Genomic DNA, 24,605 nt, shown 5'->3' on the forward strand with positions numbered 1-24,605 from the left:
ATGATCTTAAGATGCTTTCCAACAACTTCCCTTTCTTTCTAGACTGGGGTCCACAACCTTTCAGCACCAGCATACCAAATTAACAGTCGGGTCCTAACGTGGGCTGCTGCTATCAATTGCCATTGATTCTCCCCACCACTGCTGCCACTTTGGCTTGTCAGACTGGATAAAAATCTCTTCGTTGGTAGGTTGTAGTTTGCCAACTCCTGTCCTAAACTATTTATATACCTGCACCAGCAGCTACAAACATAAAACAGACTGGTTTCATCATAATCCTATGAAAGGGGTTTTTCAGTCTTGAACACATCAGTTTTCCCTTCTCTGTTTCAGGAGATGGACGTTACCATCTATCTGGATTAGAAGAGGTAGGGTCCCCTTGTTTGGCATTAAAACTCCCAGTAATATTACTTCACTCTCTTTTTGTTTTTATTCCCTTGTTCCCCCTCCCCCCAACAGGTCTTTTTGAAACTCTAATTTCCTTTTGCTGGAAGTACAGCAAGGAAAAAAAAGATTGAATGCGTTAAATGCCCACATAAATTATGTCTGTTTGCACCACCTCAGAGAAGTTAATTAACTAAAGACATATGGCTAAGGAAAGATTGCCAGAAAAGAATAAGCACTGAATGAATAGGTTGGAGTTGCTTACCTTCCTTTTCTCTTCGTCTGCTGGATCAAATTTGAAAATAGCCTTGTTCTGGAGAAAGAAAGAAGTTTTAATTTGTAGCACATCAACGTTTGTTTCCAGTTAAATGTAAAGTCCCGCTCTAATTAGAACTAATTTTTAACAGTTATCATGGTCCAAAGGAATCTCATAGATCATATAGTCTTACTGTTGGATGCAGCAGATAAACTATGGTAAATATGCATAGTATTTAACTATGGTAAATATGCCTTTCATATGCATCTTGCCATTGTTTCTCTATAGCTGTAAAAGCAGCCTAGAGCCACATGCTACCTGTTCTTACACTGCCTCCCTCTGTGGCCTTAGCTATCTAACTTAGGACCTGTCTTATCTTGTTGAAATCCGTGATCACTGTATGGAAGCTGAATTCACATCATGACAAGATCTTTTGATTTCCCTAGATTTAACATGGGAATATTAACTTGTCACCTCACCAGTATGAGAAAAATTAGTTGAATCTGTAAAGCCCAAGACTATCAAGTTGGTCATGCTTTTTCTCCAGATGGCATTCTTGTTTATGTGCTGGGAAGCCCTCTTTAAACTGACTGCCCTAGTTTTAGGTTATTTTAAACTCATACAGCACTTCAAACCAAAACGAGCGGAAAACCTACTGACATTTCTCCAGTTTCAAGTTTTTACTCACTGTCTAAACGCATTACTGGTTTTTTGTTTTTAGGGGAGAAGAATGGCAGGGGGAAAGGGGTTATAATTACATGCCAGGGGTATGGCCCTAAGAACACTTTAGCTGAAGAACCTGAGCCAGCAACAGGAGTTGATTTCTATTTTAGAATATTCTATGCTGTATTCATAAGGCAGTGCTCAAGTGGCACAACTCTTTATTCTGCAAGTCGAAATTAAATATTTTAATAGCGCTTTGTCTTTAGAAATACAAAGAGAGATGAAAAGTAATAGCATACAAGCCTCCTGCTAGATGGGTACAAACTCTATATTAGCCCTCTCCTTAATGAGATTTGCTACTACCTTTCATAAATGGAGGACCTCTCTCTGGACCATCTACTTGTATAACATAGACCATAATGTCCAAGCTGGCAAAAACTGCCTAAATAACATGTGACCAACAGTTACCAGTGTCCATCTATACAGGTAAGGACAGATCAAATAAAGCCACGCTGTTCACCATGATGGCTCTTTTTACTCCCTTCGCTCTAGAGCTCCACAGAAGTGTCCCTCAAAAAGCATCACTTGCACAGCTGCAGTAGCTGTTTGTAACTACACTTAATACTCATGAAGCTTCTGGAGGTGATAGAACAGAATTTAGTACAGTATAACCTCATAAATCTGGCATGCTCAGGACTGCGCATCTGCAGAAATTTGAAAATTCTGGATTTTTGAAACTGGAGCAGTGGCCAGTCCTGGAGCAAGGGCTGCACACGGAGCAGCAGCGCGCGGTGGTGGATGGCAGTGGCAGCTGCCGCATGCAAGCTTCTCCCTTTGCTGCTCTGGGACCGGCCGCTGCTACTCCTCAATGTGATGTATTTTTAAGAAGCGCTGGATTTTCAAGAATTACAGATTTCTGATATCCAGATTTATGAGATTATACTGTATGCAGATCTGGTTCACTATTAAAAGGGGAACCTCTGTTAAGAGTAAGGAAATCTTTGAATAGAAGCCAAAGGAAAGATTTTACGGATACCCAAAGGGAAGGGAAGCTGACAGGGATGGAGGGGGGAGAAAGAAGGGGTCCCTAGACATAGGTGCATCTTTTAACTGACATACGTATATTGCTGGCAGATAAAGGGAGAGTAAGGAAACATTTACTGGGGATAAGGTTTGACATTCACTGAAATAACCTCTTTGTAGTCATGCTGCAATCACTTAGGGGGGTCCACAGGGCACTGTGCTGCACCGTGCAGAGGTGCCCACAGAAGTTCTGCATGCATCCACTTCATTATCAGAAACAGTATGACCTCCCCTGTGAGGTATTTTATGCAGACTAATTAGTCCTGCCTTGTGCTTGTAGACAAACCCATAATACTCAGAGTTTAAAAAACAGAACTCATTCTGTTTTGTTATGAAACAAGGGGTTATCTGGTGGTTTTAGAGTTTGGATTTTTGACATTTTATTTTAGCATTTGTTAAGTAGTCTAGGATAAGAGATGCTTATATATTTTATATATATTTTATATTTTTTATACTAGATTTGTAAATCTGTCAGTTTGTAATGGCACCAAGATGCCATGCTGTTTTCTGCTTATGGTTTATCATGCCACAGAAATGAAATTCAGGAAACACTACAGACAAGATTTTTTCCCAGAGACCACAAAAGGTAGAGACTGTGCCTGACTGAGAAAATATTACAAAAAAAAAAAAAAGTCATTCTTCACCCAGTTGGTAACCTAAAGCACTGCTAGACCACAGATTAGTCAGCTCCAAAGCTGAAGGTGCACCCCCTCCACCACCCAGAAAATGGCCTGCAATTATCCCAACCCACAGACTTAAATGCATTAAGAGGTGAGCAAGAAGGTTTGAAAGAACTCTCTTCAAGCATCACTGGTATCCCCAAGTAGCTGGAAGCCTCTCCAAACCAATCAGCAGTGGAAGGATCCTCATCATCATCAGATTTCAGATTTAATTCCCCTCAAAGAAACCACACTGAAACATTTCTAGCAACTCTCAAAATTAGGAAGATACTCAGGCACCAGTTCTTATTCATAATATTTTCCTCCAGGTTACAGGATTTGCAGAGTTAGTTAATAGTCCCTGTAAGGTCATCAGAAGAGCTCTTGTATGGATACATGCCAATACCAGTTGAGACTGAATCCTGACCTTAATCCAAGTTGAACTGCTGCAACAGTACTAATGGGAAGAGGTGGCATTTTAAAGAAGCAGCACTCAAATCTAATAAGAGTGTTACAGTTATGCCTTTTATTAAAACCAAACCCAGGTAACCCATTAAGAGACGCTGCTTATTTTGAAGGACATGTGTAACAGCATTTCTGTACCTGACACAAGGCACTGGGATCTTCCCAAGGCTACAACCACATAATCTGCATGACACAGTCTACACTGGACAGAAAATGTATGCAATCATCTGGCCCATGAGACGAAAATCTGACCTTACAGCTCCAGGGAACACAAAAACATTCCCAAAATTGATGATTAGATATAGATTCACAGATGTTAGGGTCGGAAGGGACCTCAGTAGATCATCAAGTCCAACCCCCTGCATAGGCAGGAAAGTGTGCTGGGTTCAGATGACCCCAGCCAGATTGCCCATCCAACCTCCTCTTGAGGACCCCCAGGGTAGGGGAGAGCACCACCTCCCTTGGGAGCCCATTCCAGATTTTGGTCACTCTAACTGTGAAGAAGTTCTTCCTAATGTCCAGTCTAAATCTGCTCTCTGCTAGCTTATGGCCATTATTTCTTGTGTCCCCCAGGGGCACCTTGATGAGTAGAGCCTCACCAATTCCCTTCTGTGCTCCCACAATGAATTTATAGGCAGCCACAAGGTCGCCTCTCAACCTTCTCCTGCAGAGGCTGAAGAGGCCCAGGTGCCCTAGTCTCTCCTTGTAGGGCGTGGCCTGCAAGCCCTTAACCATATGAGTGGCCCTTCTCTGGACCCTCTCTAGGTTATCCACATCCCTCTTGAAGTGTGGTGCCCAAAACTGGACGCAGTACTCCAACTGCAGTCTGACCAGCACCCGATAGAGGGGAAGTATCACCTCCTTGGTTCTGTTTGTCATGCATCTGCTGATGCATGATAAAGTGCAGATAGCTTTTCTGATGACTTCATCACACTGATGACTCATGTTCATCTTGGGAGTCCACTAGGACTCCAAGATCCCGTTCCACTTCCATGCTGCCGAGCAGGGCATTTCCTAGGCAGTAGGTGTGCTGGACATTTTTCCTCCCTAGGTGCAGCACTTTGCATTTCTTCTTGTTAAATCGCATTCTATTGTTTTTTGCCTATTTGTCCAACCTGTCCAGTCTGCCTGTAGTTGTTCCCTGCCCTCCGGTGTGTCCACTTCTCCCCACAGTTTTGTATCATCCGCAAACTTGGACAGAGTACACTTCACTCCCTTGTCCATGTCACTGATGAAGACATTGAAGAGTATCAGTCCAAGGACCGAGCCCTGCAGGACCCCACTGCCCATGCCCTTCCAGGTCAATACCAACCCATCCACTACCACGCTCTGGTTATGACCCTCTAGCTAATTTGCCACCCACCGGACTGTGTAATCATCCAAGTTACAGCCTCTTAATTTGTTCACCAGTATGGGGTGGGATACCATATCAAAGGCCTTCCTGAAGTCTACGTAAACAATATCTACCCCTACTCCTGCGTCCAGGTGTTTTGTAACCTGGTCATAAAAAGAAACTAGATTAGTCAGACATGATCTACCTGCTACGAACCCATGCTGGTTCCCCCTCAGCATAATCTTTCCTACTGGGCTCTCACATATATGAGCCTTAATAACCTTTTCAAAGACTTTACCAAGGATGGAGGTGAGACTCACTGGCCTGTAGCTGCTTGGATCCTCCTTCCTCCCCTTCTTGAAAATACAAACCACAATAGCCCTTTTCCAGTCCTCCGGGACCTGGCCCATGCGCCATAAGTGCCCAGTGGCTGTGCAATGACATCAGCCAGTGCCTCTAGTACCCTGGGATGGAGCTCATCCAGTCCTTCAAGTGACTCTGCACCATCTCAGAGTCAACGCTTAGTGGTCTGGTGCCCTGCTGTTGTCTCTCTACGATCCCATTGTGAGATTTGTCTTGCCCCTTGTTTAGGAACACTGAGGCAAAGAACTCACTGAGGAGTTCAGCCTTGTCCCCCATCTGTCACCGATTGCTTTTGCCCATTCAGTAGTGGTTCTATACCGCACTGGGCCTTCCTTTTACTCCCTATGTATCTGAAAAACTTTTTTTGTTTGTTTTGGGCATACCTGAGTTATAACAGGGACTCATATCTCCCTCTGCCACAACCACGCAAGGCAACACCACTCAGCATCCTAAGTTTCTGCTAGGTTTCTGTCACTGAAACTCCAGTCCTGGCTGGACACATAAGAAAACTGAGTAATCTCTATAACACCTGTATGCGAATAGTCACGGGACTAATGATTTTAGGAGTCCTTCAGTGGCCTCTTGCACACAGGCCAAGCAGCATGGTGACAGAACAGCACGCTTTGCAGGAAGCATCCCAAGGGGAACGTAGAATAAGCAATCACCCACTATCACCATGTTTGAGGCCAGGCAGAAATTTTACTCCAGGGTCTAACTGGCCTGGACTATAGGGATTTTGCCTTCCCCTGTGGCAGGGGGGTGTGGCCCTCTACCCAGGATCTCTTGAGCTTATACTGACATCCTTTTACAGAAGCAGGATGTTGGCTACCCTGGTTTCTCTGCTCTACCTCTGGCTGGTGAGGGTGTGAAGTCTGTGTTGTGTTTGACAACCATTTTACGTACAGGCTAGATTAGGGATTGGATAGCATGGTTTGGAGAGGGATGGTTCTGCCTCAGGTTGGGGGTGGGACTAGATGACCTGTGGTCACTTCTCTAGGACTTGATGATCATCACCAGAAATGAAGGAAAGGACCACTGACATGTAACCCCAGCCAGCACCCCCATCTTCCCCCCATCACCTAGGATCTGTAGTCAACAAAAACGGAGTCACTTCCACCACCAAGTGACAGCAGAGCTGAACAATACCCCAGCTGGCATCTTGATTCCCAAGCAGGGCAGCTACTCTGAGCAGCGTAAGCAAAATTTCCAGGAAGGTCGATATTATTTACAGAGCATCAGTGCAGCGCCATGGGCCTTTGCAAGGTGGAGGTGGGCACACCTCCAGGAAGAAATGCCTGGCAGCGGCAGGGGCTCTACTTGTGCTACTAGCTCAGGGGGCCCGACAAGCCAGGCAGGTCTGCGACTCCCAAGGTGGGGTGCATGTTTCCTAGGCAGGCGGCACAGCTGGTGCATCTTTTCGTGCCACCACACGCGGCTTCAGCGCAGGGATCTGCGCAGGACCCAGCAAGGGCCGCACGCCCGGTTGGGAGCGGCTCCCGGGCGAGGCAGCCGGGGCTGTTTCAGGGAGGTACGGGCAGGAGGGAGCTTAGGAAGTGCAGGGGCACCCGCCAGCGTAGGCAAAGGCTCAGGCGTAGCTGCAGCAAGGGGCAGGGGCCCCAGCAAGCGCGCGGGGGGGGGGGTGCCGGGGTGACCGCGAGGGGGTCCCGCCAGCGGCCCGTTACCTCCTCGATGTAGCGGGCCAGCACCTGCTCAACGCCCTCGTTGCCACCGCCCCGGCCCGCCGCCGCCCGCAGCGCCGCCTCCAGCTCCATGGCCGCGGCCACCCGCGCCGCCAGCCACCGCCCAGCTGCTGCCTGCTGACCTCTCACCCTTCCCCTCCGGTGACGCCACGGTCACCCTGGAAACCGAGGCACCACCCCCCGCTTCGCCGGGGCTGTGCGGACAGCTCGTTGGCCATTGGCTGGAGAGGGGCTGAGGAGGCGGGCTCTCCCCCTTGGGACAGATTCTATTGGCCCCGCTCTATTTACCACAGCAGCTTGATGCCGCCGGCGGCGGTCCGGACTGCATTTCCCAGCATGCCACGGGCCCAAGCCCTGCGGCGCACGGTGGGCTCTGTGGTGCCGCGTTGCATGCTGGGGGCTGTAGTCTTGGCTCGCCCCCTGCTAGCCCTCCCAGGCGCCACCCCCTTTCCCCCCCCGTATGTCCATTTCCCCTCCATCAAATCCCCTTGAGAAGGAGACTACCCGCTGCTTCCCTTCATGCCAAGAGGCCCAATAGTCCCAGGACAGCAGCCATGTGGTCTGCCCAAGGCTGCAGCCATGGTGCTGGGCTCGCCATGATGTTGGTGCCCACGCTGGCGCTGCTGCCCCAGCTGTGTGCCCTTTCCTCAGCGTCTGGCCTCGCTCCTCTCCTGTGGAGCTCCCACGCTCTGCCAGCGAGTGTCAGGCAGGGAGCTACTGTGGGGGACGGGGAGGACACTCTGTGTACACCCAGAAAGTAGTGACCACTCATCCCTAACTGGGCAGGACAGTCCTGAAACTTAAAGATCAATCCTGGTCCCAGGCTGAACGACTCTGGGGCAGCGTTTGTCCTGGATTCACATGATCGTGCAGGGATCTGGGTTTTCCATTCACCGCGGAAGGCCACAGGAAATGTTGGGTTTCCCCTTATCCGCGGGCAGAGTTCCTACCTGCAAGGGGCTTCATGAGGCAGGAGAAGCAGGGTGTAGGGGGTGCCACGTGCACGTGGCCAGCAACACAGCCCCAGGCTATGGTGGAGAGCAGCTCTCCCAGGCTGCCTGCAGGTAAGGCAGAAGGGGGCAAGATTGAGGCCCCCACAGTGAGAGTGCCCCAACAACATACAAATAGGGCATATTCCCCACAGAAGTCCTCCCCCACCCCAGAAAGCATTTCCACTACAGCGGGACAGCCCTACTAAGGGATCCTGTCCCCCCCATGCAGAAAAGCTGTCTCAAGAAGTTGTCCCACCTGTAAGAAAATTGTAGGTCTACCATTGCAACTCTGCAGTAAGGAGGTGGGGGGGAAGCCTTGCCACCATCAGTGGCAGTGGTGGTGGTGGTATGTTTTATGACAGACACTCCCCCCAACAAATTCCTTTGCAGTGTGCTTAATGATGTGCCAGGTGTGAATGTTAGTACACTTTGCAGTAGTGTCTGGAAAGGGAGCATATCACAAACCGTTCCCTTGCTCCACTCCCATGCCCAATAGCCCTTGTGCTACACTAAGAAAGAGGCATAGCAGTCTCATATCAACAGGAGTGTAGCATGAGCACAGAATGCAGAGAGCCCCTCAGAATGTAAGTGCAGGCAGAAACCTGGTCTTACACACTGATAAAACACTATACACACTTATAGGAGGTTAACACAATAACAACCACTTAAAATGTACATGCTATTTTACAGGATAGAGCACACTGTAAGCAAAGCACACTGTCCAGGTTGGAGAAAATGACCTATCTATAGGGTAATAATCATAGTAGTAGTAATGGTTGCATCAGAGGTATTGCCAACAGAGACTGCTTAATTTTTTCAAGTATTTGACTGCAGGTTTTAATATAGTCTAAGCTCAGGGCACATGCAACTTATAAACGGATGTCTGTTTTTAAAATTGCTGGCTATTAAACACACACACACACACACACACACACACACACACACACACACACACACACACACACACACACACACACACACACACACACACAGAGTCTTTGGGACATCTACATTCTAGAGTGACTTAAAAAAACCCCAGCTACCCTCCCCCCAACCACCACCATACAACGAACAAAAATGTATTTGGCGTTTGTTTTAAACTGTAAAGTCTTCCCTAGACTTATCGCTTTACAAATTGTTCACAGACCTTTGCTAATAGAGCTTTAAAATAGAGTCTAGAAAATGATTGCTGGCACTTTAAAGGCAAGTACTTTCTCATTCATCATCTGTGAATTTTAGTTTCCACCTTAGGTAGCATATGAAGGATTAGGATTTCAATGAAAGCGGAGGACACAATAAATTGCATCCTCCACCAAAGAACTGCCAGCCCTTTTCAGATGGGTGCATACCGTGAGCCCTTCCCATGTTAGTCAGCTTTATCTAAACCTTCCAAAGCAGTGTCTGCTCCTGAATTTCATGGGTTTCAGGGTCAGTCACAACAGAATTGTGGGGTTGGCGAGGTCAGAGGCCATTTTTGTCAAAGGGTAGTGACCCTAGCAGCAAGAGGTAGCCTGACAAAAAATTGGATTCATTCTAGTGAATGTAGTTCTCACTGCTCTTCCCCCGCTGAGTCTTTTTTCTACCTGGTAATGAAAATCCTGCAGAATTGCAGTGGAGATTTTATGTATGTATATATAAATCCTTTGGTCCTTGTCTCATTCTGTAATAACAGAATGGCATTATTAACATCATATTTGTTTATCAGGATTGGCTGCAAATCCAAAAAAAAAGAAGAGACAGATGACAGCTAAAATCTGACATTATATATTATATGGAATGCAGACTTCCCAGGGAGATCTGCAAAGCTGTACTTCTACTCGGCTACTTAGTCACAACAGCCGTTTCAGTCACTGTGGTCCAGGACAAAAATTAATTAGTGGTTGAAGCATCTGACCTGTAAGGTAGCAATAGGTTTCCTTGAATTACAGGTTAAACATCCTGGAAGCCTCAGTTCTTCTCTTCATCCTTCTAATAAAATGGATGTGTGGAGGTCTTTTGGGAGAGAGCCTCAAAACCAAGGTCCTGTCTAATCTGGGCAGGCACTGAAGATCCTGTGACTCTTTTTATAAAGGGCAGGGTTTTGTTGAATGTCCTTAGCCAAATTCCATCTTTCCAGCACTGTTGTGCTCAGGCTGTTTGCCTGCAGTCCTCTACCTGAGAGGTGATTGCATTTTATCTATCTACTTCCCTATGTTTTTATAGGGCTTCTATCACCATGGCCTTTGAGCTTGTTTGCAAAATGGTAAAGGGCACATAGTCTACAAAGTGATATTTTTCTTTCTCTCCCTTCCAGCCAGAAAGGACTGATATACCTGATATTTTAGAATGTATGTTGTCTAGCCCACAGATTCATTACTTTTGATTAGCAAAGCATCAATTGTTTCTTGCAAGTTTTACCCCAGTCCTGCTATCATTGTATAGCCCAAACTGCCATCCACCAAAAGAAGATTCGGGCATACAGAATATTGCCCTTTTATTTGCTGTTCTAAGAAGAAAATGGCCTTGCCATTTTCAACCATTTTTTCTAATCATCCTTGTTAAAAAGGCTTGAACTTTTTATAAAGAGGCAAATCCAGCTTGCCTTAGGAAATACAGTTACTTGAGTGAGCAAAGCCAACAGGATTTGGCCTGTAAACTACATGGACCCAATCTGGCAAAGGACTTTAGATATAGATATTTTTGATTAGGATGGTGGGGCATCCTGGGGTGTTGCCAGATCCTTTGAAGAGTGTCATGAGGTGAGGAGATAAGTGACTGTGTAAGGAGATAAGTAGATAAGATAAACAGATATGTCAGGCTCAGGCTTTTCCCTTCCTGGACAATACCCTACCCACACGGCCCAGCCCCTGTATAAGGAAGTAAGCACTGTAATATATAAATTATTTTTTGAAATTGTGTGTCACTCAATCCACAAAAGTTATTGAGAGGTGCCTTGAGTTGGGTGAGGCTGAGAATCACTGATATAAATATGGATATACATTACAAACATGCTGAAGTCCTCTGAACGCTGACTGTGCATGTATGCTGAAACATGCACACGCACACATAAGTGCTTTGCCAGCTATTTACATTTAAGATTAATCTTCAGAAGTCTCTGTGTTTAAACAAATTAAAATAGAACCTATTTAATTTCAAGGCCTTTTTTATTTGAGTGTGAAAATCCTTCATATATCTTGCACAACTGTACAAATAACACTTATTTCCATTTTAGCCATAAACATGGTTATCATCACACTGGGTGCTATCAAAGATTTTATTTACAAAACAATTACTAAAATGCCTGATGTCATATTTCCATTTATTTATTTCTTACCCATAGGGTAATAGGTCCACCATAATTGCTTGGTGCATTTTATAATACAGAAGGAAAACCTATGTTAATAAGTTCTAACAAAAACTTACAAATAGCTACAAAACTCACAGAAAATATCTACGGAAAATTCTCCCAAAAATACAATACATTTTTTCCACACATACACAGTACAGAATAAGTTCAAAGGCACAGCTTTGAATTTTGTTTCTTGTAGAAGTGTATAGAATTATCATTTTATAAAGGAATCGGAGGAACCCAGTTTTCATACCTGTCAATAGGTAATGAAATGAGTAATTTGTTTTGCATTGTCACTTTTACATAATTGCTTAGTATCATATTTAACATATGTGGCTCTGAGTCCAAAACCTCCCCAGTCTTAAAGTCCCTTCTTAATCTTGCTGTTACTGACCAGAGCAGTTGTATTTAACCAGATTGTGCAAACTTAAAACAAATACATATATAATAAGAACAACAGTCAACTTAAGGCAGTGAATAATTCAATGCTACACGTCTTCTTTTGTAAAGATAACACTGGATCAACAGAAAGGTGCATCAATATACAATGTTATGTGTAAACTGAAGCCTATAATAAATGCATACCATTTAAAGAGCTGAAAGGAGGAATTGTTAAGAACAAGTGATGACATGGCAGAATGTCTTTAAAGAATTCAGCAGCGGTTAAATGAAGAGCAGGTACCAGAGCTTTGCTTACAGTAAGCGTTTTGCCTTGATTCAAATTATAAATAGATTGCTCTCTGGCACTATTCTTTAAAGTCTTGTTAACATTTGTCAATGGGGGAGTAAATGGCTCATTGAAGCTGACACCACACAAAGAGTAAAACCACTGGACAGAATTTAAAAAAAAAGGCACAGCTTGGCCTGCATGATACTTTATAGTAACAATAAAATCTTGTTTGCTTACAGGAATACTGTCAAACTGGTCTGCCATAAGTCCAAGTCCAAGACATCCAGGATCTAGTCCATCTTCATGTCAATTAAAGAATGTCCAGTTGAAGTCTCATGTAAAATAAAGTTTTTATGTTTTTATTAAATAGATGGGCCCATGCTATACCAGTCATTTTCATTTAGCCCATCCTGTAGTGGCTTCTCCATTGATGTAGGCAAAGCCAGGAAAGTGTTGCATGTGCTCGTATTCAGAATTTCTGCGAGTGGTCAAGGGCGCGTACATGTCACTGGAGTTTCCGTATCTTGTGGAGTGCATGGTTGGACTTGTGTAGCATGAGTTTGCTGATGGGACTTCTGGCCAGCGAGGAGTCACAGGGGTTGGATGCAGTCTTGGGGTACTGCTCATCAAACAGGGCTCCATCCTGGATGTTGGGCTATTGAAAGGATACTTAGAAATAAAAACAAATGGAAAATAATGTTAAATATACACATAAAAAAAGCAACACCAGGAATAGGATACTTATGCCTTTACTGTAAAGGTTAAGATCAATAAGTTAAAACACCTTCAGCAACACACTCCAGTAAATTCTCATGTAGCATTCTCAGCCATTAGTATCCTGAATTGTTTTAGACCAGTGCAGGCCAACCTTTTTTGGAAGGTCTGCCACAGATTAAGCCCCGCACCCTTGCTGAGTGCCACTCTGATCCCCTTTCTCTGCTCAATCTGCTGCTCTACTTTCTGTTCCCTGCCTGATCTGCTGTGTGTCACACACAGAGGCTGCCAGTGCCACTTGTGTGGCATGTGCACCACAAGTTGGCCAATCCTGTTTTAGAAGGTCAGCTGTGAACCAAAGGAAAAAAAAACTGAATGTTGAAGAGACCTAATCAGCTTGGTTAGCCATTGTCTTACATTATATGCAGTCATTTACACCAGGGTAACACGAGTCTTCTGTGCTACTACTTTGGTGGTTTCACTATGTAAGGTTTCAGGGCAGTGTATCAGGCCTAACTGTATTCAGGAAGCAATTCTTTCTATGTGGGGAAGTTAGTACAGTTACTCTGTGAAGCAAACCAAAAACTGGGGCTGGGGTCTTGGAGAGGAAGGGAGATTTGGCTTGGATATGTCGTGGAAAGCATTCCTGGGGGAAGCAAGACAAGGAAAAGAGTGTGCTAGGGATAAAAACATAGGCAGACAAGGTTTTTTTTAGGTGAATCGGATATCTTTTATTAGTCCAACTTAAATAGTTGAAAAACAATTATTAAGCAAGCTTTTGGGTTCAAAAACCCTTTGTCAGGCTAAGGAAGTTTCAGTAGTTGGTGTGTGCTCTTCCTGGATGGAATGAAAAGATAAGGGATAAGAACAGGCACTAAACATAAAGAGACATGGGAATAAGCATGCTGGAGCAGAGAGCAGTGGAGAGAAAGTATTAAGGAAAGTGTTAGGATAATGACAGAAGAAAAGAGGTTGGAGATTATGCAAGGAAATAAGAGGTTTCAAAGCCTTAACACATGAACAATGTATGCCCCCAGCAGCTGGGGGGGCACGGCAGTAAGCAGGAGCTCCCACAGATGCCAACACTGCTGGCGGCAGCAGGGGTGTGATGAGTGCTGACTAGGGGGCGGCGACCACCCACAGACACCGCCAGTGCTGTCAGCGGTAGGGGCAGGGGGGAAGGTGGTGAGCGGCAACTTTTTGTAGAGGGTACACCACCACACTCAGGGTGCATGTGCACTCATGTGCACCTCCTATCCATCGCCCTTGCCTTAACACATGCATTTCATAATCCTGAATGCTATGCCATTATTCAGCAAAGATCATCAAAAAAATAGCCATGCTGCACATAGACCTCAACTGTTATTTGCACAGTCATGGAAGTGAAATGTTAAGGTTGCATGCGCTTTCAGAAACTGCTCCTGCAATCTGGTCCATCTGAATGGACTTACACCAAATCAAGTCATACTAAGGTGAAGTAGTAGAAGTCTTCCTAAGTGGATCATACACCAGGATCACAGCCTAAATTTGTACCTGGGAGCACTTGCAAGTAAAAGTGCTTGCCTGCTTATTCAATCAAGAAATGGAAACAAAGTCACGTGACCTGGCTAACCAGTCACAACTGGCCAGGAGAGTTTCCACTTCAAAGGTGGAGTATTGAATATGATTGTAGTCAATCCTCAGTATAAGAACAAGTTTTCAAAATATCATTTAATTCAAACATCAAATAGATTCAATGAAAATGCTATTTGCTGGAGAAAAATAAGCTGAGTTTCTCAGATGCACTTTTCTCACAGCTCTAACAAAAAAAGAGACCCATTACTATCCAGTCACTTTTGTGATCTGCTTTTTTACACACCTAGTTCATTCACCTGCATTCTGAAGAAAGGCAAAAATGTCTAGACGAGTAGTTCTCAACTTTTTTTGTACCAGGACCCATTTGTGAACATGGATGGCCAGTCCTGACCCTGTGCCCCTCACTCCTTGTCAGCTGTCCCCCGCCTCCAGGCCCCAGCCCCCCAATGTGTGGGGTTAGGGGGGCAAGCAGCCCCTCCTGCCAGCCTGCAAGGGAAAAGCCACGGTTTCACACATTTTTCTCCTTTAAAGGAGAATCCATTTTTAAAATTTGTTGATCCATTTTTAAAGTCTGTTCATGACCCTTTCATATGTTCTTGCAAGCCAGTTTTGGGTCGTGACCCATGAGTTGAGAAATGCTGCTCTAGAGGACCATGTTTAGAGGACGGGTACTCATCCCCTTAAAAGTTGACAAGTCAGCCTCTGCAGAAAGAAGCCAAGGTCTGTCCACCTAAGTGTGGGGGTTATTGAATGATTTGTAAAAGTAGGCAAATCAGAGAGATGTGAAGAAGAATCTTTCTATTCCCCAGCTGTCTGGCATGAAAGTTGGAAACTGGGGACAAGAAAGGATGGCTATCTGTCTCTTGTTAAGGCGAAAAGATGCTGAAGGCAGGATAGAAAGGTAGAGTTACATTTGCCTTTCTTCTATAACGTGAAGCAGTGAGCAAGCCAAGGTCCATGTAGTGGTATAAATGAACTTTGTCCTTGTCATGTTAAACATTTATTCATTTTATTGCCAAACTGTTGAAAATAGAAAATTAATTATCTTGGTCTGTTAAATGGACTGTGTCATTCCATTATTCTTTGGTTATATTGGGTTGGACCTAGAAGCCTCAATCACCAATGCCATACATCTTCCCATTTTTATACTTCCTTGCTAACCAGATGAAGTATTTATTGTGAGTGCTTTTGTGCAGGTTTCAGGGAGATCTGTAGAAACCTCCAAAACACTTTGTTTTGTTTTCTCTATATATAACAATGGTACCATTTTAAGGGTTTTTTAAATCTTGGTGTGAGGGAGGAAAGGAGCCAGTGGGCTCTGCGTTACCCTGTCCCGGCGCCGTCAGGCGAGCCCGTCGGGCGCAGGCCCAACACGCTGGGTGGAAACTCACCTCTTTCAGGTCCCCGGAAGAAAGAAGGCCCAGAACGAACAGTGGTGGCATAAAGGAAGCGCCGGAGCCGGACGAAAGGGCGGCGGGACCAGAAGGAGCGTGCGGAGGAGCCGCCGCCGGAGAAAGCTCCCGAATGCGGATGCGAGCCACCTGCGGGGACTGCAGGACTTTCTGGAGTAAGGATCAACCCCAGCAGAGCTTAGGAACTTGAGCATCCGGTATGGGGAGGCCGAGGACGGCCTGAAGTCACCAGGAGCGGCCGGGCCAGGTACCATATATTCCTGAGTAGAGGAGCAAGTCCAACTGGGGAATCTGCCATCCTGGCAGGAAGGGGCTGAACGAACTCGGGGAGCCCAAGAGAGGGCTGAAGCACTCGTGGGGAAGTGGGAAGAGGGTCCCAACCCAGCGGTATACAGGAGAAGAGAGGGGAACGGCTGCTGAAGATTGAAGCAGCCCACCGAACCCGTGGAACTCCTGGCCGTAATCTTTTGTGTTGATCCTTTGTTTCCTTCTGTAAACGGATGGGACTGACATCCTGATAGCGTGACCTGCCCAGATAGGCAGTCACATCCCCAGTGGAATGGGTGAGGGTGTAGGGGAGGAGGAGCCCTCAGCGATGTGGGACCCCGCGCCCACAGTGAGTCTCAATCCTGGACTGACACGTGCCGGACAATCGAAACTGAACCGGAGTCATCAAAGTTGTGGCAGGCGAGTCAGAGGCGCGCAAGAGTCCAGGAGCGGCCCACTGCAGGCGGGAGGCGGCCCCCGGGTGGGGGAGAGGTGTCAGAGACACACAGCGACTCACGCTGCCCCCCCCCCACACTTGGGCAAGCAGCCCCACTGAGAATTTCTTCTCTCTGCTAGTTTTGCAGGGGTGAAAGATACTGGGCTTGGCATTGCAACATTTTAGATACTGGAAAGCTGTCAACATGCCAGAATGTCATTCTTCCTTAACTTTGAATGGAAGTCAATCCAAAGGAAGAGACGTAGCCTTTTCTGAGGAAGACTGTTTTTCTTTAAAACATGGCAGCTGCTGGTAGCTGCTCAGTGATTTAGAATGCTACACTTAGTACTAGGGAGATGAATTAGTCAATGACAGCAAAAGGAGAGGTCAAAGGTGAACAGTGCTTTCATTTAATACCTCTCATCTCCATACATGTAGCTTATAAGTTATTATATTACCCAATTTCCAGTACCTTTGTTTAACAGAAAAACTCAATGCAGCTTTGCCTTTGACTTCAATAGGGCCAAGATTTCATCCTAAAAGACAATTTTATTTTCTGATAATAATACACCAAATATCTCCTGCCTTTCTTCCCTATATTTTAGGCAACTTTCCCTTTTGCTAATCAGAGGAGGGCCTTCTGCTATCCTGACATGCTACAATTTCCTATTGGAATTTGTAATGCCAAGACTACGGTTTAGATCAGGGAAGTGACCTTCTTGCATATACACCCTGAGGCAAATCCCCTCTGCCACCATGACATTCTGCCATATACAGCAAGATTCTGAAGCTTCAGCCATATGCAGCGGGAAGGTCTCCAGGGGTAACTTCACAGGAGCTGCTGTTTATGCCATATCATCATTTAGGGGAGAGACAGAATTTAGTTCACTTGGCCAGTGGACATATAAAAGAGATGACAGTCTTGAATTTAAGCTTTAAGTTTCCCAGAATGATCATCATTATGCATTGAAACAGAATGTTAATCTGGCTCCTTGCTCTCAGTTAATATGCCACACTGAGGTCCATAAGAAAGCAAGGACTAATGACGGAGCGTAAGAGGACAGGATACAGTGTGCTGCTTTTCTGTGCAGTCAAATACCCCAGACACAGCTGTGTTTATGAATGTGTCATGAATATAAAAAGAATAATTGCTAGAAAATAATATGGACTCTAAATATCTACTATTTTACAATAAATTCTGTTATGACTGAATCCAACATGGAAAGTTTTGTAATGGTAGGTCAGCTAATTGCAAATGAGTCAGTGACTTCTTCTTCCCTACAGTGAAGAGACCATTGAAAGACAATATTTTTAAAGTGCCCATTGGCCCCTGCCTGACTATTAACTCAACCAATGAAGCATCTATTCAGCCTTGTTGGAGTGTCCAAAGCATAGCCATCTGCGCGGATGCCTGCCCATGCTGCCTGAATCACCTTTCACACTTTACATCCGGTTTAATGAAGAGTGCTTAAGCACGCTGAACTCAAAACACTGGGGCCCAGTGATCTTTGCCAGATATAAAGGCGACATTTGTTGGAGAGCTCTTGACAGGAAATTACCATTTTCTGGGTTAACTCACGCTTGCTGCTGCCACTGCTGTTAAAACTAAACAAGAAACCCTTTAAATGTGGGTGACTTTAAGCTGATTATTGTTAAGGCCTTGCCCAAAAATGTAAAATTAACTCAATTTCTTTTAGTATTATTTTAGAAAATATGACATCCTCCCACCAATGAAGTCTGAGTTCCTTCAGAATGAGGATGAAGAATAATCTCTTTATTCTTACCCTTCAACTAGCCGACTGATTATGCAAGGAGGTGAAAGGTGTCTCTGTCCAAACAGCAAAATGTTTTCCTTATAAATGCGGCTCTAACTTTATGCTGCACTAGCTCATGCTTTTGAAATGTATTGCAAGCCATTCTTACACACATCAAATTTCACCTCTGAGATTCACAAATACCTAATCCAAAGTTATATCTGCATTAAAGTTGTGGTTATAAATGTACTTTATGGACATTTATATTGTAACGATCTCAGGACTTTTATTGTGAGTGCCTTTTTAATGCTAGATATGGCTGTTTTCTATACAGAACTAGGTTTGACTTGCTTTGGTCAATCAAGGATATAAGAAAAAATATAAAAAATGACAAAGCGATTTAAGGGCTTTTGAAAATGGGACTTGTGGAGTTTTTGAAAATGTAACCCATAATTACTTTTTAAAAATAAGATCTTTTTAAAAATCATTTTCTATTTTCTCAGAAAAACATGTAGTTATTTCAATCCAGTCCAAATCAGTCCAGTGGACTGTTGCAAATACTTTACAGTTTAGAATAATGATTCAAATGTCTGTGATGGGACACGGATATGCTGATCATTATTTTAAGAGCTAAAGATCAGTATTAACCCCAACACTGATGCTAAATGTACTACAGTTTTCAGGATTATGAGGTGGCTCTGGCACAGAATGATAGATAGAAAAACTATTTTTAATTCATCTGCTTGGTTTTTTTTAAAGTTAAATAGTATGGTGGGAGACAAGGGATGGGAAGGGGGCCTCACCCTATCCCTGTAGGCCAGATAAAAGGGCCAAAGTATAGGAAACTGATCCTAAAGGCACCAGTTCTAGCTGAGAGAGAATGTCCCTACTTCAGGCACTGTGCTAGGCATTTGTAATGCTGTTGTCCAAGGATCCCCTTATAAAACTTAGCTTGGGGGTGCATCAGAGACTGGCTGTTAAATGAAGTGCAGCAGGGGTCTATCAACTGCAGTATAGTCCATGCAGCAGTTCTGGGACTTTAAGACATCTTTAACCCTGTGATTTGCAACCCAGGATCGCAGGGTTAAAGCCACCTTTGCCTTGGTTCCCACAAGCCCTAAGCAATGAGTGTTGTGCTACATCACTGAGCAGTACAACCCGGGCTTTTACCTAGGAAGCACAGTAAAATGAGCCTGTGCATCTCACACTAATGGGATCATTAACAGAAGCAAAGAAAAAAACGACTTGTTAATATAAATGTGTACTGTCTAGTGCTGTGGTCTTCAACCTCCAGGCCCCATGGGCCAGAACCAGTGTGTACGGTCAGTCCACAAGCCTGATCCAGCATGGGGTTGACATGCCAGTTCTGGCTGGTGCAATCCAGAGTCATAGGCGACTGGTAGTGGGTGCATGGGGGTGCATGTGTCCCCCCGACGGGGCCAGTGCTCCCCCTGACAGCCGACACTGATGCTGTTGGCAGGGCTGGTGCCACCCCTGACAGGGCTGCAGCCCTTGGAGGCTTCTGCCGGTGCCCCGCCTCAGATTCAGAAGGCACCAGTCTCTCATGTTCAGAATTGCAGCAATTAATGCTGCTACTGCTCCCTAGCTGTCAAAATTTCCAGGCCCATTCTCTAAGTGATGGGAGAAAGAGCCTCATTTGAGCATACAGTTCTGCACAGTTGCCTGGAAGACCAGGTAGTCAGTCACTTCATAGTATGGGCTGCACTGTGCTTTAAGTGCTGAGCCAGATCCAGGGTGTAATGATCTAAAAGTGGTTGGCACATGCCAGTGGAGTGTACTAGATTTAAAATAATAATGCATGAGGTGAAGCCTGAGATGCATTTGGAAAGATTCTGCATGTAAACCCAATCCCATACCAAATTAGTTCAATTGCAAAACTCAGTCATCTAACAGAACTGAAGGGAGGTGATAATGTATAGATGAGTCATCTGGAGATAGAGGCCAACGCAGCAGCTCAAGTAGCAGCTCATGGATGCTAGTGAGGTCTTTAGTCTGGTTTCTACAGTTTGCACTCCAGATATTCCCTCCTGTAAGCTGTTTGGCTATTTGCTTCTGTCCCTCCCAGTCTTCCCCTAGACTTATTCCCTCGCAATCATAACCCTACTGAAAGAAATTAAGCAACAAAAGAAAACCAAAAAAAATCTAGATGCCAACCTGATGTTAGCAGCCACAGGCTAAGGACAGAAGTTATACATAAACTGGTTTAAGTGATCAGAAACTGGTTTAAACCTGTAACAGAACAAAAAGTGGGGCAGGGGCAGGAGTTGGAGGGGGGAGCAGCTACTGGAGGTGAAGGAAAGGCATGCAGTGGCTGGGCTCAGCAGGGTTGTTCTGCTCCCCTCACCACCAGCTGCATCTCCTGCTCCTGCCCCACTGCACAGCGCCACTCTATGTGGGTGGAAGCTTTAGCCCAGTGGCTTCTGCCCAGTTCCTGGAGCTCTAGCTCCAGCTCCAATTGCCTTCTACCTGTTCTCCCTGCCTGGCGTGATGAGCAACCCCTGGGAGGGGAGGGGGGCGAGGTGAGGTGGAAAGCACCCAGAGCTGGAGCCAGAGCTCTGTCAACTGGGCAGAAGCCATGGGGCTAAAGCTTCTACCCGCCCACCCAGAGCCACATGGCAGCAGCAGCTGGAGGTGAGGGAGGCAGGAGAGCCCCACTGGCCCCAGCCAGAATACAGCCTGTGGTGCAGCTGCAGCTGACAGGTGCTGCACAGGACAGGGCCACAGTGCGGGCTGCAAGCCCCCTTGGCAGGCAGCTGCCGTGCTCCAGGCCTGCTAGCACCTCGAAGTCAGCCTGGGTAGTCCGCTGCTTGGCCAACCATTGCCCCTGTCCTCAGCCCAAGACAAAGGCCTGACCCCCGCAGCCCAGCCTGGGCCATCCTCTGTGTACTTGCCCTCAGCTGCACCTGTGAACCGGCCTGGCTCAGCCCTGCAGCTCCAGCACCTCCAGCACCAGGCAGATGGCAGGGCCATGCCGACCAGCTCTGGCCAGGCCCCCACACTGTACAAGCAGGGAGAAAGCTGGGCAGACCCTGGCTGGGGGTTCCCGTGCCCCAGAGGGGAGACAGGGGAGTTTAATCCCCCTCCACCACCTTTTCCCTGAGGTGCTGCTGAGCCAGTGTCTGGCCTCAGGGACAAGCCTGGCAAGGGCTGTTTCCCCGCTCTCCCTCCAGGCACAGCCTGGCTGGGATCTCTGCAGACCAGGGTGGGGGTTTAAAGACCTCCATAATCATACTTAGTGGCCTGCCAGGGCCTGGCTACTAGGCCTGTGCAAAGCTTGTTGCTGATTTGATTTGGAAGAGATTTGGCCTGATTTGGGGGCCAGATCTCTAAAGCTGAATTGAACTGGGAGACCCATTAAAAGCTCCAAATCGATTCAAAGCATCCAAATTGATTCAGGAAAGATTCAGAGATTCAGAGGTTTGGATCAGCCGGGGAGAGGCAGGCACAGCCAGGTGGCTGCAGGTTCTCCCATGGCTCCTCTGGCTGTGCCTGCCTCTCCCCAGGTTGGGGGAGCTGTGGGAGAAGCCCCCATGGCTGCCCTGCCTGGACCCAGCCTCCCAGCACTTTAAAATAAAAAAAGCTCCACACTCACTGGCTGCAGCAGTCACCCAGAACCTGGCAGTGCTCACCCCAGCTCCTAGACAGTGCACAGCCATAAGGCATGAGGCAGCTGCCACGTGGGTGCCAGGTGAATGGGGGGATCCCCACAGAGGCCCTGACTACCGCTGCTGCAACCGCTGAGTGTGGAACGTTTTGTTTGGGTTTTTTTGGTTTTTTTTGGTGGAGGGGGGTTGTTTGTTTTTTAAAGCCCTGGGAGGCTGGAGCCAGGCAGGGCAGCCATAGGGGCTTCTCCCATGGCTCCCCCCACCCGAGGAGAGGCAGGCACAGCTGGAGGAGCCGTGGGAGAACCTGCAGCTCCTGGCTATGCCTGCCTCTCCCCGGCCGATCTGAATCACTGAAACTCTCCGAATCACTGCCAAATCTTTCAAAAGCCAATTTGGCCTACTTGAATGGGGACAGTGAGTCAAATCACCAAACTGAGTAACTGTCCTCCAAATCAGCCAAATCCAAATCCAAACTGAATACTTCCTTATTTGCACAGGCCTACTGGCTACACCTCTCAGGTCAGCTTCCCTCCAGCCCGGCAGCTGCTACCAAAGGGAAGGGAGGGCTTGCTCTAGCACCCCTTGGCTTCTAGCCTGAGCCACTGCAGGCATGTGCCTGCATTTCTGGAATTAAAAGTGAATGTTTGTTCACTTGCAAATCAATTCAATCTATGCAGGTTGGACTAACCTGCAAAGATGGAATCAATTCAGGCTCAGGTTTTGTGAATGTCTGTCCCTAACCATGCTGTGCAGTCTGCTCGTAGGTTAACTGCCACCTTCCTACTCCATCCATTTGTCATGTCTATTTAGATCAGGGGTCTCAAGCCCTGGTCCATAGGCCAGTTAGGCCCCCTATGCTGTGTCATCCATCTGTGGGGAACTCTGTGAGCTGCGGCCTTATGCGCTAGATCAGATGTGCAAGGCAGTGCAGGGCCCAATCCCAGTGGACAGGGCTAGGAGGAGGTGGTGTAGAGCCCTGGGGCTGATCCCAGCATGTGGGACTGGGTGATAGCAGCAAAGGGCCCCAGGGCTTGAGTCTGGTCTATGAGGGCCAGTCCCAGCACATGGGAGCCAGCCAAGGCTGCATGCACAATCTGGGCGTTTAGGCCTTATATGGATATCCAGGGTCCAATTCAGCCCACAGACTGACCTCATACCATTCATGTGGCCCACACAGCCAAAAGGTTGAGCACCACTGATTTATGCTATAAGCTGTGTGGGGCAGGACTGTCTCTTGCTCTGCTTGCACAGTGCCAAGCACAAGGAGACTCCTTTCCAGTTTGGCTTCTAGGCACAAAAGACACGATAAATTGCATATGTAATTGTGCTAAACAAGGCTTTTAGATTTGAATTAAATGTGAATGATAACAAACACTTCTTTTGAAAAAGAAATTTCAGTCCAAGCTGGCTGCTACTGATTAAAATATTCATGTGGGCTGGTACAACAGATTTCACCACTGCTCCTTACTACAGATAAAAGGCATGGGACCAGATGTAAGGCAGGTGCGTAGGAGGTCACAGGAGGACTCTCTCCACAATCTGCTCTACCTAGTTTGTAGACAGAGATGTTCCTTCAGAGAAACATGCTGTACAAATGAAGTCTGAATTGTTATCCAGGTGACGAAACTAAGGCACAGAGAGAGAAACTGATTTACCTAAGGTCACCCAGCAGGCCAGTGATACAACTGGGAACAGAATTGGGGTTCCAGTTCAATACATAATCAGGCCATGATTAGTAGAACCACTTCATTCTTGCTTCCAGTAGCTCTGCCTGCCCCCCCCCAGACTGCACACTGGTTCTGACAAACCCATGGGAGGCAAAGGCAGGTGCAGTTATACCCTCTTTGGCAGCGTAGCATGCATGCAGTGAAGAGAGCTTGCTGTACATGGGACACATGGCGGAATGGGGTGTGGCTGCTTCGCCCTCACAGTGATCCTGGATGCCAGTGAGCCCAGACAGCTTTGAACTTAACAACTGGTTGGCATGGGGGCTGGTTGGCTCCCCTGTTTTCATGCAGCTCCAGAGCCCAGGTTCCCTCTTTTCCGCTGCCACTGAATTAAGCAGGGGTGGGGCTGGAGAAAGAGGGAGGAGAGGGCAAGCAGCCGTAGTTGGTCATCCACTGGTTTCCAGAGCTGTGTGTAAGCTCCACATGGAATTGCATTGACATGCTGGTGAGCTCAGAAAGCCCACTGCATATTCACTACACAGCCAAACTGGGGGGCGGAGGGGGAGGGCGGGCAGGCAACTGCACTACCACCCCACCTTGGATCCACTGCTCCACATGCCCAGTCCGATGAACTGAAGTACCAAAATACTGTAGTTAATGTACGCTATAAACGTTACAATCCAAAGGCAGCCCAGATAGTGCCTTTTCTGGAAAGCCATCCCAGAGTTCTTCACAATAAACTCAGAAACAAAATGCTAGGAGCACAGTGAGTAAGAATAAACCTGAGCTAGAAGACATAAGGGATGATTCGCCATTGTGCTATACCAGTTTCATGCCAGCCTAACTTCACTATAATTAAATCTTAACAGGAGTAAATTAGGCCCATAGTTTTTTTCATTAGAGTAGCTGACATCAGTCCTAAATGCGAAATGCAAAAGAAGTCCAATGCATGTTAATAAGTGGTAAGGGGTTATTTTGGAGCAACCAACAGAATGGCTTTAAATCACCTCAAGTTATTTCTAGCCTCAACAACTTTAATAAATGCATATTTCATTCACAGGTGCACACTAGATTGAACAATATAACTGGGCCATGTGTTAAACATTTTTAAAGTAACTGTATGATGATAAATATGGGTGAAATTGTGGCTCCACTGAAATCAATGGCAAATCTCACCTTGCTATTCTTGAATCCAGAACTTCAACTGAATATTTCAAAGGAAGAAAGTCTAATTTTTATGACTAGTAAAATAATGAGCCTC

General features: G+C 46.3%; 2 protein-coding genes across 3 annotated transcripts in view; both read right to left on the reverse strand.

The window, feature by feature from the left end:
• RIC8B (RIC8 guanine nucleotide exchange factor B) overlaps window positions 1-7,043 on the reverse strand; it is a 54,612-nt gene extending 47,569 nt beyond the window's left edge. The window contains exons 1-2 of the mRNA XM_090043159.1: window positions 6,886-7,043; window positions 647-694 (exon numbers count right to left, since the gene is read on the reverse strand). Coding sequence (XP_089899285.1) covers window positions 647-694; window positions 6,886-6,975 — 138 coding nt within the window. The 5' untranslated portion in view covers window positions 6,976-7,043. The remainder of the gene's footprint in view (window positions 1-646; window positions 695-6,885) is intronic.
• A 4,020-nt stretch (window positions 7,044-11,063) lies between these two features.
• RFX4 (regulatory factor X4) overlaps window positions 11,064-24,605 on the reverse strand; it is a 126,590-nt gene continuing 113,048 nt past the window's right edge. For both annotated transcript variants that reach the window (XM_090041091.1, XM_090041090.1), the window contains exon 18: window positions 11,064-12,562. In XM_090041091.1, coding sequence (XP_089897217.1) covers window positions 12,290-12,562 — 273 coding nt within the window. In that variant the 3' untranslated portion in view covers window positions 11,064-12,289. The remainder of the gene's footprint in view (window positions 12,563-24,605) is intronic.

Source organism: Crocodylus siamensis, chromosome 4 (genome assembly GCF_052110815.1).
Source record: "Crocodylus siamensis isolate JL-2025a chromosome 4, ASM5211081v1, whole genome shotgun sequence".
Lineage (NCBI taxonomy): Eukaryota > Metazoa > Chordata > Crocodylia > Crocodylidae > Crocodylus > Crocodylus siamensis.